At 56.7% G+C, this 15,052-nt stretch overlaps 2 protein-coding genes across 3 annotated transcripts; one reads left to right on the top strand and one right to left on the bottom strand.

Annotated features, from left to right (window-relative positions):
• Positions 1-841: 841 nt before the first annotated feature.
• On the bottom strand, positions 842-3,169 carry DRAP1 (DR1 associated protein 1). Its single transcript, XM_010366447.2, has 7 exons — positions 2,865-3,169; positions 2,556-2,628; positions 2,367-2,460; positions 1,946-2,065; positions 1,746-1,839; positions 1,437-1,525; positions 842-1,070 (listed from the first exon to the last, which is right to left on the bottom strand). Exons 1-7 carry the CDS (start codon positions 2,904-2,906, stop codon positions 965-967), a joined length of 618 nt encoding a protein of 205 aa, XP_010364749.1. The 5' UTR covers positions 2,907-3,169; the 3' UTR covers positions 842-964.
• Positions 3,170-3,266: 97 nt separating this feature from the next.
• Positions 3,267-5,904, top strand: C15H11orf68 (chromosome 15 C11orf68 homolog). 2 transcript variants are annotated; one of them, XM_030918423.1, is made up of 2 exons: positions 3,267-3,485; positions 4,496-5,904. In XM_030918423.1, exons 1-2 carry the CDS (start codon positions 3,367-3,369, stop codon positions 5,250-5,252), a joined length of 876 nt encoding a protein of 291 aa, XP_030774283.1. In that variant the 5' UTR covers positions 3,267-3,366; the 3' UTR covers positions 5,253-5,904. The 2 variants fall into 2 exon arrangements, with proteins under 2 accessions (XP_030774283.1, XP_030774282.1); XM_030918422.1 differs by having other exon boundaries at positions 4,493-5,904.
• Positions 5,905-15,052: the final 9,148 nt, after the last annotated feature.

Raw genomic sequence — 15,052 nt, 5'->3', positions numbered from 1 at the left:
AGTGCCTCTGCTTTACACGCAACACAGCTCCTGGGTCTGCTCTGAAAGGTTATCTGGATGAACATACTGTGTCACCGCTCTGCTCAAAAACCACCTTTAAGGCCCTCCACAATCTTGCTATGTCTGCTCCTTTCCACATGCCCTTCACTACACCGGGCACAGGACTCTACAGTTTCCAAGACCTGTTCCTGCTCCCTGTCCCACTTATCCCTTCACAGCAGCCCACAGGGGGCAGAACAGTCTCCATCAGAGACACAAGAGGCTGCTGAGAGCAGAGCAGCAGCCCGCGGGGGGTCAGCAGCACCACGGGGCAGGTGTCCCCCGCATGCCCAGCACTTGCGAGCTCTCCCACCTGCCTTCTGTTGGCAGCCCTGGCACGCTCAGCAGAGCCAGGGCCTCCAGCCTCCCCAGACGATCCCTCTTTCCCCTCACTGCCACCTCACCTGCCACTGACACGGCCCCAGCTCCCAGTTTTTTTTTTTGAGATGGAGTCTCACTCCGTCACCCAGGTTGGAGTGCGGTGGTGTGATCTCAGCTCACTGCAACCTCCACCTCCCAGGTTCAAGCGACTCTCCTGCCTCAACCTCCCTAGTAGCTAGGATTACAGGGGCACACCACCATGCCCAGCTAATTTTTGTATTTTTAGTAGAGACAGGGTTTCACCGTGTTGGCCAGGCTGGTCTTGAACTCTTGACCTCAGGGGATACGCCCACCTCAGCCTCCCAAAGTGTTGGCATTACAGGCGTGAACCACCGCGCCCGGCACCAGCTCCCCGTTTCATGTGGGGAAGGCAGCTGGGTGGATGGGATGGCAACCATGATGTCCTGCACAGAGCCTGCAACAGACACTGAGATTCCCTTTTATTATTTTTTTTAATAAATTTAAGAACAGCTCTACCTTCTCTCCTCCCCCCAGAGCAACTAAAACCAACTAAAAGGGGCTATGGCCTGGGGGGCAGAAGGCGCTAGGAGTCATAATCCTCTTCGTCCTCTTCATCAGGTGCTGAGGGGCCCGGGGGCGCTGGGGGCAAAGGCAGAGTAGAGGCGAAGGGCAGGAAGGGCGTCGGGGGGCTGCAGAGCAGAAGGCAGGAGGGAGTCAGGCCTGAGCCCCACCATGCCCTCCACGGGGGCAGCTGCCAAGCCCCTCCCTCCCCCACCTGACCCTCCCCCGACCACCCTCCAGATCCATGGGGCCAAGGCCCAGGGCAGCTCACGCAGGGCAGGCCCAGGGCCCACCCACGGGCCCTGGCAGTGTGGAGCAGGATCTTTCAGGAGAACAGTCTCCTGCCTTTGAGCCCTCCTCAGTCTCCTCAGTTATTCTCCTCCCACCCCCCAAATATGCCACAATCAACAAGACCAAGGGGCCAGGGAGAACAGGAAGGGTAAGTTGGCTCTAGGGAGTCTGCCAGCACCCTTCCATGCCTCTGGGCTGCTCACCTCTGAAAGTGGGCAGGGGGGTGGCTGGCCTGGGGTGGCGGTTGTGATGTCTCCTCTTCCCCATCAGTATCTGTGTCCTCAGATTCATCCTGTGAGCACCACAGAGGTCAGAGTTGACAAGAAAAGACAAGAGCCCATCACTGGGAGTGGCAGGGACAGCAGTTGACCCTCACAGCCCCAATTTACAAATAAACCGGGTGCAAAGAGGTCGCAGAAAAGGATGAGAGCTGACCTCCTGCCAGTTCAGCCTGGGGCGAGGCTGTCTGTCCCATCACCAAGGGCAGGGCGAAGAGCTGGGGCCTCACTCACCTCCTGCTCCGAGTCTGTCCCGGACAGCTTCTTGTCCTTGCTTTTCGTTCCCATTCCACCGTTCTTCCGGCCGCCACTGCCTGGTTTCCGGCCCCTTTGGGAAGGTACAGTCCATCTGCCTGGAGGTCTCCCTACTCCTTGGCCACCCCCAAGCCCTGTGGCCTTGGCCTTCCCCACTGTATGCCAGGCCCTGGCCCCACCTGCGGGCGCCCTTGTCCCCATCCATGTGGTTGTCCTCCCCGTCCCCCTGCATGTCGGGAACAGATGCCACCAAGTCCTTCAAGAAGTCAAACTGCTGCTCCAGCTCGATGCACTGCTTCCTGGAAGGGATGAGGAGGGGCTGGCACTCAAGACGGGCCCAGACACCCAAACCCTCAGTGGGTGGCAGCAAGGGGCTCCGGATGTCAGACTGGAGCTCGGGCTGATCTCCGCCCCCGGGCCTGCCCTCCTTTACTCAGGTGGCTCCCTCTGCCTGGACGCCCAGCCCCTCCTCTGCCAGTCTGTGGCCTTGCTGGTGTCCCGGCCGCCGCCCACCTCCCTCGCCATCCAAGCTCTGCCTCCCTCAGTGTGTGAACTCCCCGCGCCAGCCCCGCCGGCCCCTCCCGGCTCCTTGCCGCTCACAGGTGGGATGTGGTCATGGTCTTGGCGTTCCGGGACTGGGTCACCTGGCAGGCCTTCTTCAACAGCGACTCTAGGAAGAGCTCGAGCGCCCGGGCTGAGGGGCGTCAAGGAGAACGCCAGGGCGGGAGAGGGCGACCCGCTGCCTCCCTCCCCCACGCCCCTCGACCCGGCCCGCCCCCGGCAGGATACAGATGATGACAGGCACCGCCGCCGCCACCTTCCCAATCTCTTCGTCCGTCTGCATGATCTTCTTGATCCGCGCCTTCGGGTGGGGGAGCAGAGTTCAGACCCCGTCGCCTCCGTCCCCTAAGGGGGTGCTGGGGGAGGAAGGGGCATCCCCGGAGAAAGGGGGCGGAGGACGCGGACGCAGGGAGGGCACAGAGGGGGCGGGGCGTCCAGGCCCCCGAACACCGCGGCGCGCCTGCCTTTCCAGCGGGAACTGGGCCCAAGCCTCCCGGGAGCCGGGCCCACTCCTGCCGGGCTCTGCCATGTGCTCACCGGCGGGAACCGCGCGTTGTACTTCTTCTTCTTGCTCGGCATCTCGGGGCCTCTCTCGCCGCGTCGGGTCCAGCGCCGCCGCCCGCAGCCTCCCGGCTCCCGGGTCTGCTCGCCGCCCGCCCGCCTCGGTTCCCCCGGGTCCTGGTGCCGCCCGCTCCGCCCCCGCCGCTTCCCGTGGAGTCCTAGCGCCGCCGGTTAAGACGCCGCTCACAGGGCCCTAGTGCCCACCTCCCGGGCCGTGCACGTCCCTCCCCGGTCTGTACCGCTGCTCCCGCCCGCCCCCAAGGCCAGAAGAGCGAACGTTGGCCCCGCCCCCCGCGGCCCGCCCCTCCCGGGGTTCCCGCGATGGCCCCGCCCCCGAGTCAGCACCTCCCCGTCGGCCCCGCCCCTTCCCCTGCCGGTCCCGCCCCACAGCGCGGCGGCTGCGGCCGCTGAGGCCGGCGGCTCCGCCCCGTGGCTGCGCTTGTCTATAAAGTTGTTGTTGAGGTGGCAGGGCGCTAAGATGGCGGCGGCGGCGGCGGCCGTGGCGGGGGTGGGGCGCGGCGGCGGTGGCGCGGAGCCCCGGCAGGAGCGGAACCGGGCCCGGGGCTGGGCCGGCGTCGAACGCAGCGAAGGCCGGAGGTGACTGCGGGCGGCGGGTGGGGCAGGGCCGGGGCGGGAGCACCGCTCGGGCCGTGGGCGTTAATGGCGGCGGGCGCGGCACGGCCGGAGCCTGGCGCTCCTGCAGGCTCTAACAAGCCCAGGTTCGAGTCCGGGCACCGCCCCATTGGCTTCGGAACGGCCTGTTCCTTCTCTGGACCTCAGTGTCCTCGTCTTTAAGTGGGCCCGATAACGCCTTCTCGGGAGGCCTGGCTCTGCAGAGCCGGCCTTGGGAGCTGCGCGAACGTGCGCTTCTTTGCCTTCCTCTATTAAATGCCAGCGGTCCGGATACCTGCCAGGAAAAGGTGGGCCTTGGCAGGGCCGGGAGGTGTAGCTGGGGCCGGTTGCTCCCACGCCTGGATTCACCCTTCGGCCCTGCCACTCACTACAGGTGTGACCTTGGGCAAGTCCTTTCTCTCTGAGCCTCAGTTTCCTTGTCTGTAAGTCAAGGAGAATAGTAATAACTGCAGCAACTCTTCTGGAGCGCTCACTCCTCAGGCATCTAATTTTCATAGCGGATCTACAGGACAGGAACAGTTGTTATCCCATTGTAAAGATGAGGCAGGCCGGGCGCGGTGGCTCAAGCCTGTAATCCCGGCACTTTGGGAGGCCGAGACGGGCGGATCACGAGGTCAGGAGATCAAGACCATCCTGGCTAACACGGTGAAACCCCGTCTCTACTAAAAAATACAAAAAACTAGCCGGGCGAGGTGGCGGGCACCTGTAGTCCCAGCTACTCGGGAGGCTGAGGCAGGAGAATGGCGTAAACCCAGGAGGCGGAGCTTGCAGTGAGCTGAGATCCGGCCACTGCACTCCAGCCTGGACGACAGAGCGAGACTCCGTCTCAAAAAAAAATAAATAAATAAAAAATAAAGATGAGGCAACTGAGGCGCATCGACAGTAACTCTTACCCAAGGCCACAGTTTAATCCAGTGCCTGGCACCTGTAGTTATTGTCTCAGACCCCACCCTGACTCAGTTCCCTCACAGCAGGATGGAACCAGGTGAGGAGCTGGAAGAGGAGGACTCTCCAGGTGGCCGTGAGGATGGCTTCACTGCTGAGCACCTGGCTGCAGAGGCCATGGCGGCTGACATGGACCCCTGGCTAGTGTTTGATGCCCACACGACGCCTGCCACTGAGCTGGATGCCTGGTTGGCCAAGTACCCACCATCCCAAGTTACCCGCTATGGGGACCCCGGTTCACCCAACTCAGAGCCTGTGGGCTGGATTGCAGTGTATGGGCAGGGCTACAGCCCCAACTCCGGGGATGTGCAGGGCCTGCAGGCAGCCTGGGAAGCTCTGCAGACCAGTGGGCGGCCCATCACACCGGGCACCCTGCGCCAGCTCGCCATCACCCACCACGTGCTCTCAGGCAAGTGGCTTATGCATCTGGCACCGGGCTTTAAGCTGGACCATGCCTGGGCTGGCATTGCCCGGGCCGTGGTTGAAGGCCGGCTTCAGGTAGCCAAGGTGAGCCCACGGGCCAAGGAGGGTGGGCGCCAGGTCATCTGTGTTTACACGGACGACTTCACGGACCGCTTGGGTGTACTGGAGGCGGATTCAGCCATCCGTGCAGCAGGCATTAAGTGCCTGCTCACCTACAAGCCTGATGTCTACACCTACCTGGGCATCTACCGGGCCAACCGCTGGCACCTCTGCCCCACTCTCTATGAGAGTCGTTTCCAGCTTGGGGGCAGTGCCCGTGGCTCCCGAGTGCTTGACCGTGCCAACAACGTGGAACTGACCTAGAGGGGCCAAACTGGGGAGACTGCCCTCTCCCCTCTCCATGCTGGGGATGGATCCTCCTGTCTTCCTCCTTGTCCCATGAAGGACAAGCCCCCCAGCTCTGGGGACTACTAGGTCACTTGGGAACTACCTGCATCTTCAGTCCCCTTGAACTTCTGACCTCTGTTCAGGGCTGATGCAAGCCCCCCAGGCTGGGGGAATCTGGTTCCCTGAGGGATGAACCCTCAGCCTCCCTTTGTAGTGCTGCTCCTCTCCACTGCCCAGGACCATGGGTTGGGTGCAGACACCTAGGAGGAGAGACTTCCTGGGGACGCTCATCCCTGCTATACCTCCCCTTCCTCCTGCATCTCCCCTTCTTTCCTTCCCCCTCACAAGGGAGAAAACTTAGTGCTTCCAGCCCCTCTCCTTGGAGCCTTCATGGTCCAGGGGTAGGGGCCCCACTGGCCTGAGCATGCCATTTTGCGGGGAGGGTAGTTGTGTCTACTTGTCCCCTGGCAGAGGGGATGCCAGGACCATGGACATGAGGCCTGCGCATCCCTGCCAACTCACACAGCCTGTCCCACCATCCCCCCTTCCTTGGCTACTTTGACATGTGCCTGCTCCTGGCATTTCAATAAAACCCGGCTTGGGTCTGTGTCTTGAGTGTTTTTTAAAATACTGTCTTGGTGGTTACCTGCTTTGGTTGCTAGGGAGAGGCAGGGCCAGGAGAGACTACCCCGCTGACCCGGCCAGGCCCCCACAGCTGCCCCAGCAATAAGTTGTGCCTCACTGCTGAGGCTAGGCCCTGTCTCTAAGAACCTCTGCAAAACCAGCCCCACTTCCCCTCCATCCCAAATCAGTTTCTCAGAGATTTCCCATAATTCCAGGGGTTGATCCCTCCAGGAACGTCTGAGGGGCCACTGCTAGCCCTCAGGGTACATTTGTGCATATTAGAGAAAGGTACCAAGCCCAGGCAGTCCTAGGCCAGGGTACGTGGTTTGGGGAGCAGAGGATGGGATGGGCTGGATTTCGGCACCCTAGGCTGGACATCCTGGTGCAGTGAACAACCTGTGCAACCCTAGGTAGTCTCTGGAAGCCCCGCCATTCATACTGTCCTACCATCCTGACCGTCATAGGGCCCACTGGACAGTTTGCAAAGCGCTTTCATATGTATTAAATTTAATTCTCACAACCTCTTTAGGAGATGTTGGCTCCATTCTGTGGTCAAGGAAATTGAAGCCAAGAGGGGAAAGGAGTTTTCTCAGTGTCATACGATGAAGTGGGCAGAGCTAGGACTTGAATCCCAGTCCCTTCCTCAGGCAATGAGGTCCCTGAGCCCACCGAGGAAAACAGCTTTTCATAACTCACGAAGCATGTTCACTTATGTGATCTCAGTAGACCGCCCTGCTCTGCTGGGACTTGCTGTAGCCTTGGAGCCTGGCTCCCGCACCCCTCCATCTCTCCAGCCCTGTGCCTGGCCCTGGCCTTGATTGGAGGCCAGGGTGTCTGGCAGCGAGCCCCTTGGGAGACAGCTCTCGTGCTGTGCCGAGACTGACTCAGCCTCCAGCAGTCTCACCAAATCGGAATTTAGAGCAGGGGAGCGGAGATGCCACCAGGCTGACTGGGTGGAAGTGGCTGAGTCATGAGATGCTGGCTTAGTGCTCTCTCCAGCTTCCTCCCCACCCTGAGCTTCCCCAGGGCTGAGTCTCCCTCTGCCCAGCCTTGGGAAGTCCCCAGAGCTGGGTGGTCTCCAAGTTGGAGCCTGGTGCTCTGCCTCCCTTGGGCCACCAGGGCCTTGCACTCCACCAAAGTGGGCCAAGGCACCTCATGGATCCCACAGAGATGCCCAAGTGGGGTCAACGGCACTGGCTTCTTCCATAGCTGAGTGTGTCACACACACAGCCCTTCTCCATTGCTGTGCCCTGCCCCACCCCACACCCCACTGTCTCCCAAGTCACTTCCACCCTCTTGTCCCTCCTCCATTCTCCACAGCCAGGTCAACAGATCCCTCCTGCAGAGTGGCCATGTCCTTCTGCCAAAAGCCCTGCCATGGCTTCCCACAGTCTGCAGGATAGAGTCCGCTCTCCTGCACTGGCTGTGACCTGGTGCCCATCGACTGTCCCCGCTTCCATCGGGCACCCCTTTCTGCCCATGCTCACTCTGCTGGAGCCATCTGTTACTTCCTTCACCCACTGGCACACAACCCTGGGCTTCGGGCTGTTCCTTCTGCTTGAGCACCTGCCTTGCAGCCCTGATGGCCGGAATGTGTGGTGACTTGTGTAATGGCTTGATTGATGTCCGTCTCCTGCTGGCCCCTAAGCCCCATGCCCATACTGTGCTCTGTGAAGGCAGGAACAGTGGCTAGATCTCAGCCCTGTCCCCAGAGCCTACCACAGTGCTCAGCCAGAACAATGACTCCGTAAGTTATTACATGAATGAATGAGGTAATTGGCGACTCCAGCCCCTGCTGGACCTGTCTGCCTCATCCTGTCTCCACTCCTTGCTTCGCACTCCTTGTCCAAGAACGTTGAGCTGCGTGTGACTTTCTTGCACACATGGTGGCCTTTCTCACTTTCATGCCTTTGCTGGTGCTGTAGGCTCTGGTTGGCTTACCCTCGCCCACTTCCCTGGCTGGCGCCATGTTGCAGACCTACTGGCTCAGGTGTAATTCTTCAAGATCCTTCCATATCCTTCCTCACCCCAACTGTTGCAGGCATGTCCCCTAGGCTCCTACAGCTCCCGCCCGCCTGCTGCTCTCATCTGTGTGTAAGATCCCTTCAGAACAGTGGCAATGCTTTGTTCTCCAGCATTTGGCATAGGGCCCAGCCTAGTGCAGATGCCAAATTAACTTTCTTTTTTGAGATAGGGTCTTGCTCTGCTGCCCAGGCTGGAGTGCAGTGGCATGATCATGGCTCACTGCAGCTTTGAACTCCTGGGCTCAAGCAATCCTACCACCTCATCCTCCCAAAGTGCTGGAATTACAAATGAGCCCCTGCACTCAGCCAAACATTCTTGAATAAATCAGTGAGTGAATGAAAGCCACTCTCCCTCTCTGGGTCTCAGTTTCCTCATTCTATTCATAACAAGAGCCAGGCACAGGGCGAAGCGTTTACCTACATGATTTCATCTAAGTTTCACCTGGCTCTATTATTATTGCCATTTTGCAGAAGAGGAAACTGAGACCCAGACAAGTTCAATAATTGGCTCAAGTCATGGAGCAAGTAAGTGGCAGAGCCAAGATTCAAACCCAGTTCATCCAAGTCCAGGGCACCTTATGTACTGTTGAACCCCCACTTTATCGAAGTGCTGTTGGGGTGGGGACTGCAAAGACAGATGAGACCCAGCAAGGACTCAAGATCTCGTTTCTAAAGCACACAGGAGGTTGGGTCTTCAGAACCACTTGAGAGAGAAGCTGGGCCAAAACTGAGAGTCTCTCTTTTTTTTTCTGAGACCGGTCTTGCTTTGTTGCCCAGGCTGGAGTGCAGTGGCGCGATCTCGGCTCACTGCAAGCTCCGCCTCCCGGGTTCATGCCATTCTCCTGCCTCAGCCTCCGAGTAGCTGGGACTAAAGGCGCCTGCCACCACGCCCGGCTAATTTTTTTTTTTGTATTTTTAGTAGAGACAGGGTTTCACTATGTTAGCCAGGATGGTCTCGATCTCCTGACCTCGTGATCTGCCCGCCTCGGCCTCCCAAAGTGCTGGGATTACAGGCGTGAGCCACTGCACCCGGCTGAGTCTCTCTCTCTCTCTTTTTTTTTTTTTTTTTTTTAACAGAGTTTCACTCTGTCACCCAGGCTGGAGTACAGTGGCATGATCTCGGTTCACTACAGCCTCCTCCTCCTGGGTTGCCATGTTGGCCATGCTGGTCTTGAACGCCTGACCTCAGGTGATCCACCCACCTTGGCCTCCCAAAGTGCTGGGATTAGAGGCATGAGCCACCATGCCCAGCAGAAAGTCCCTTTTTTACCAATGAAGAAACTGAGGCATAGACAGTGCAATGACCAAACCTACTGGGCAAGAAGGGTCTCCAGGTCTACAGTGGGAACTGATTCCCTGCCAGGTCAATGGCCCTCCAAAACCCACCCCCTCAGGCTGGCAGTGGGTTCTGCCCTGTTTGGCTGGCCCCTTCCTACCTTGGAGCAGGGAAGTGCCTTCAGCTCAGAGGGTGCTGGGAAAACTTGGACAAGTCCTGTGCTCCACTCCTTTTATAAAACCAGGGGGGCCAGGCGCGGTGGCTCATGCCTGTAATCCCAGCACTTTGGAAGGCCAAGGCGGGTGGATCACAAGGTCAGGAGATCGAGACCATCCTGGCTAACACGGTGAAACCCCGTCTCTACTAAAAATACAAAAAACTAGCCGGGCGTGGTGGCGGGTGCCTGTAGTCCCAGCTACTCGGGAGGCTGAGGCAGGAGAATGGCATGAACCTGGGAGGCGGAGTTTAGAGTAAGCCGAGATCGTGCCACTGCACTCCAGCATGGGCGACAAGAGCCAGACTCTGTCTAAAAAAAAAAAAAACCAGGGGAAGGGTGACTGAGGCCAGGTAAAGAACCCCCGCCCCAACTCCTTTTCCTCCCACTCCCACATACTGCAAACCCCAGATCCCAGGGAGGAGGCTCCAGAGGGTCTGTCCAGGGAAGGAGAGAATCTGCCCGACTTGTACTTCTGTTGGAACTCAGGCAGACTCAAAGAGGACTGAATCAGCTGAGTCGGGAGAACGCTTCAGCAGGAGCTTTGGCAGGATTTGGGGGATTTTCCCAGTAGGGCAGCTGCGCCCCACTCTTGCCGGCTGGGAGGGGCTCTGGCAGGGATGAGGCTCGGGTCACACAGCTGATTCATCTGAGGAGGGAAACTCCCCACTCCTCTGACACACATCCCCCAGGCACCAGGGGTAAACCTGAGGACACCCAGCTGAGAAGCCCACCAACCCCATCCTCCTTTGCTTACTGGGAAAATGCCAGAGAGATAGAGTCAGGCAGGGTGACAGGGCTTAGGGGGCAACTTCCCAGGGAATAAAACCAGAGACTGGGACCAGAGAGAAAACTGGACAAGGGCCACCTCAGGGGTCCTTTCTCACCCATTTTATAGATGAGAAAACAGGCTCAAATAGTAAAAGTAAACATGGGCTAGGTGTGGTGGCTCATGTTTATAATAACAGCAGTCTGGGAGGCCGAGGCGAAAGGATTGCTTGAGCCCAGGAGTTCAAGACCAGCCTGGGCAACACAGTGAGACTCCCATCTCTACCAAAAACAAAACAAAACAAAACAAAGCCAGGCATGGTGGCACATTCCTATACTCCCAGCACTCAGGAGGCTAAGGGAGGAAGGTCGCTTGAGCCTGGGAGAGCAAGGCTTCAGCGAGCCACGATCCAGCAACTGCACTCCAGCCTGGCAAACCTGTCTGGAAAAAGAAAAAAAAAACAAACCTGTATATAGACCTACTCTGTGCCAGGCACACCCTAAGCAGTTCAGATGCATTAACTCATTATGGTCCTCACAGACCTCCTCCTTTTACTGATAAGGAAACTGAGGCAGAAAGAGGTTAAGTAACTTGGCAACTTGGCCAAGGTCAAGGCTAGAAATGCTCTGGGGCCTGCACAACTCCCAGGAGTCCTTGTACACCCGCGTCGCAGGGAGCTCTGTCCCTGGTCCCTGAGCAGCTCAGGCCCGGAGGGGAAAGACCTTTCTGGGATGAAGTCTAAACTGGCTTCTGGGGATCTTCCCTCCTCCGACCGACTCTGCCCTCTGTATACCCTAGAGGACACGGAGGTCACCCACCAGGCCCCAGCTCCTCTTCCTCCCTCCCCTAAAGGGAGAAAGCTGGTTGAGGCAGGAAAATCAGCCCAACCCTCAGAGGCCAGGAGAGGGCAGCGAAGCATTCCCGCCAAAATCTCTCCAGGGCTTTGACTCTTTTCCAAACCCCAATCCATCCTTTCCTCCCGAGTCAGAGCCTCCCTTTCCGGTCTGCCACCCGCCCCTCACAACACATGACACAAACTCACACACAGACACATGCGTGCGTGCTGGGAGTCCAGCCTCCAGGCTCCCGCCCTCTGGGAACCTGGTCTGGCCCCGCTCACCTCTGCGGTGGGCCAGGGGCCTGATGGGTGTCGGAGGTGGGCTGAGAGTTGTGACTGTTTGAGATGGGGCCAGGGACCCCACACAGGCGAGCTCTGTCCCATTTGGCTCCCACTTCCAGGCTGTGTGACTCACCCCCTCACCCCCCATGACTCAGTTTACACCGGTGCCCAGAGGTCCTCCCAGGATGGGTGGGGTGGTTTATTGGCCCAGCCCAGGCCTGCCAGCCTTTCATCTAGGATGGGTGTTTCATACCACTCCTGGCCTAGAGCAGGAGCTGGCACCTGGGCTTGGGGTATGGCCCAGGTCTGAGGAGTTAGGGGTAACCTAAGAACTGGGTGACAGGCTCCAACTGTCTGAGCCTGGGTCTGCAGGAAGCAGGAGCCACTCCAAGAAACTTAAGGGGCCAGGCGGAGCAGGCAGATCCATCCTGGGCACTGACAGCAGCGCCCCTGACATCGCCCTTCAGAGGAAATTGCCCATAAAGCACAAAATAAAACAGCAAGAAAATTCTCACTAACATTTATCCATCCCTTACTGTACAGGTGCCATGCTCAGCACTGTCCATCCATATCAGTCACTCCCCAACAACTGTGAAAAGCGGGTAAGATTATTAGCATCCTCTTTTTTTTTTTTTTCTTTTTTTGAGACAGAGTTTCGCTCTTGTCACCCAGGCTGGAGTGCAATGGCATGATCTTGGCTCACTGCAACCTCTGCCTCCCGGGTTCAAGCAGTTCTCCTGCCTCAGTCTCTTGAGTAGCTGGGATTACAAGTGTGCGCCATCACGCCTGGCTAATTTTGTATTTTTAGTAGACACAGGGTTTCTCCATGTTAGTCAGGCTGGTCTCAAACTTGCTATCTCAGGTGACCCACCCGCCTCAGCCTCCCAAAGTGCTGGGATTACAGGTGAGAGCCACTGCGCCCAGCCAGCATCCTCTTTACAAGGGAGGAAACTGAGGCATTGAGAAGTTAGGGAATTGCCCAGCTTCCCCAGCTTGCCCAGCCAGGAAGTGGCTGAACTGAAATTCAAACCCAAGACGTCCACTGCCAGAGCCCCTCCTGCCTGCTGAATGGCGCTTACTGAAGCAAGGATGAGAGGCCCAAAACCCCATCCCAGCCCCTGCCATCTCCATGGAAACCTCTAGTTTCAGGGTCCACAGTATGTAAACCTCATCTGCAGGAAGGGGAAACTGAGGCTCCCAGAGGGAAAGAGACTGACCTGAAGTCACATAATGACGTCATTTAATGAACTACTAGAGACCCAGCCAGGCTGGAGCTGTGTCTTTGATGTTCGTCCCACAGTCCTGGGCTGGAGAGGTGGCTGGTGAGGGAAAGGGAGCCCCACTTTCTATAAATGTTTCTCCCCAGTTCTCCTCTGCCAGGAAGGCTTCTCCCACCCCCACCACAGTTGGAAAGAACTCTTCCTGGGGCTCCAGTAATGGCCCTGGCACTCTGGCTCCTCCCTGCAGCACCGTCTCCTTAGCACCAGGACTAGTCTGAGTGTCTGACCGCCTCTCTGGGCTGAATGAAAGTGCCTTGTGGCCAGGAGGACCAAGTCGCTGTTTTGTTTTTTGTTTGTTTGTTTGTGTGTGTGTGTGTTTGTGTTTTTGGAGTCAGAGTCTCACTCTATCACCCAGGCTGGAGTGCAGTGGCGCAATCTCAGCTCACTGCAACCTCCGCCTCCTGGGTTCAAGTGATTCTCCTGCCTCAGCCTCTCAAGTAGCTGGGATTACAGGAGTGCGCTGCCACACCCAGCTAATGTTTGTATTTTTAGTAGAGACAGGATTTCACCATGTTGACCAGGCTGGTCTTGAACTCCTGACCTCCAGTGATCCATCCACCCCCTTCGGCCTCCCAAAGTGCTGGGATTACAGACGTGAGCCACCGCCCCTGGCCTGGGACCAAGTCTTTTATTTTTTTGGGATGGAATCTCGCTCTGTCGCCCAGGCTGGAGTGCAGTGGCACCATCTCGGCTCATTGCAAGCTCCACTTCCCGTGTTCACGCCATTCTCCTGCCTCAGCCTCCTGAGTAGCTGGAACTACAGGCACCCGCCACCACGTGCCTGGGACTAAGTCTTTAATCATCCCTACCTCCTCAATATCTGACTCCATTCAACTTTTAGTTCAGTTAATTCAGAAGAATGGATAAAGAAACTGTGGTACATCTGTGCAGTGGGAGACAAGCCAGGCACAAAAGAGCATGTGGCGAACGATTCAATTGATATGAAATTCTGCAAGAGACAAAACTAATCGATGATAACATAAATGAGTTAAGTGATTTCCTGGGGTGGGGGAATCGACTGCAGAGAGGCAGGAGAGAACTTTCTAGGGGGACGGAAATGTTCTGTATCTGGATTGGAACGTGGCTACACAGATGTATACACACAACTGGCACATTAACAAAGCGTGCATTCTACTGAATGTAAGATAAACCTCGACGAGGTAGCTTTTGTTTTTGTTTTCGTGAGACAGGGTCTCACTCTTGCCCAGGCTGGAGTGCAGTGGCCTGATCACAGCTCACTGCAGCTTCCAACTTCTGGGCTTAAGTGATCCTCCTGCCTCAGCCTTTCAAAGTGCGAGGATTATAAGCGTGTGCCACAGTGCTCGGCCAGATTTTTCTTTTCAGCAAGGCAGATCTATATATACTCAGTGAAAGATCTTCCAAGATAATAAGAAAACCAAAAAGCAAGAAATGATACGGGATGTAGATAGGCTACTCTCTTGGTAAAAAAAAAAATACAAAAGAAACTGGTTACTGTGGAGGGGAGGCTTCTCACTCTACCCCTTTTGTAACTTTTGAATTTTAAAATATTTTAATGTATTACCTAGTCGAACAAGAAATGCAATTAAATGTTTTTAGTGTAAAGCAACATAAAAAATAAAAACAACGTTTTAAAACAATTCCTTCTCCAGGCCAGGTGTGGTGGCTCCCTTCAAATCCTAGCAGTTTGGGAGGCCAAGGTGGACTGATTGCCTGAGCTCAGGATTCAAGACCACCCTGGGCAACATGGTGAAACCCTGTCTCTACTAAAATACAAAAAAAAAAAACTAGCCGGGCATGGTGGCAGGTGCCTGTAGTCCCAGCTACTCAGGAGGCTGAGGCAGGAGAACTGCTTGAACCCAGGAGGAAGAGGTTGCAGTAAGCCAAGATCGCACCACTGCTCCCTAGCCTGGGTGACAGAGCAAGACTTCGTCTCAAATAATAAGTAAATAAAATATGATAAAATAAAATAATTTCTTTTCCACACCCCCTTTTTATGGCCATCAACTTGGTAGATGCAGATATAGATATATATACAGAAACACGCATATCCATCTCCAAAATGCAATACCTTCAAACATTATTCCGAACAGGGAGAATAAAAGGTAATGTCGGCCGGGCGCGGTGGCTCAAGCCTGTAATCCCAGCACTTTGGGAGGCCGAGGCGGGCGGATCACGAGGTCAGGAGATCGAGACCATCCTGGCTAACACGGTGAAACCCCGTCTCTACTAAAAAAATAGAAATAAATAAAAAAAAATTAAAAAAACAACTAGCCGGGCGAGGTGGCGGGCGCCTGTAGTCCCAGCAACTCCGGAGGCTGAGGCAGGAGAATGGCGTAAACCCAGGAGGCAGAGCTTGCAGTGAGCTGAGATCTGGCCACTGCACTCCAGCCTGGGTGGCAGAGCGAGACTCCGTCTCAAAAAGAAAAAAAAGAAAGGTAATGTCCTGGCTGGGCGCGGTGGCTCACGCCTGTAATCCCAGCACTCTGG

This window comes from Rhinopithecus roxellana, chromosome 15 (genome assembly GCF_007565055.1).
Source record: "Rhinopithecus roxellana isolate Shanxi Qingling chromosome 15, ASM756505v1, whole genome shotgun sequence".
In the NCBI taxonomy this organism is placed as follows: Eukaryota; Metazoa; Chordata; class Mammalia; order Primates; family Cercopithecidae; genus Rhinopithecus; species Rhinopithecus roxellana.
This window is presented reverse-complemented; position numbering and strand designations above follow the sequence as displayed.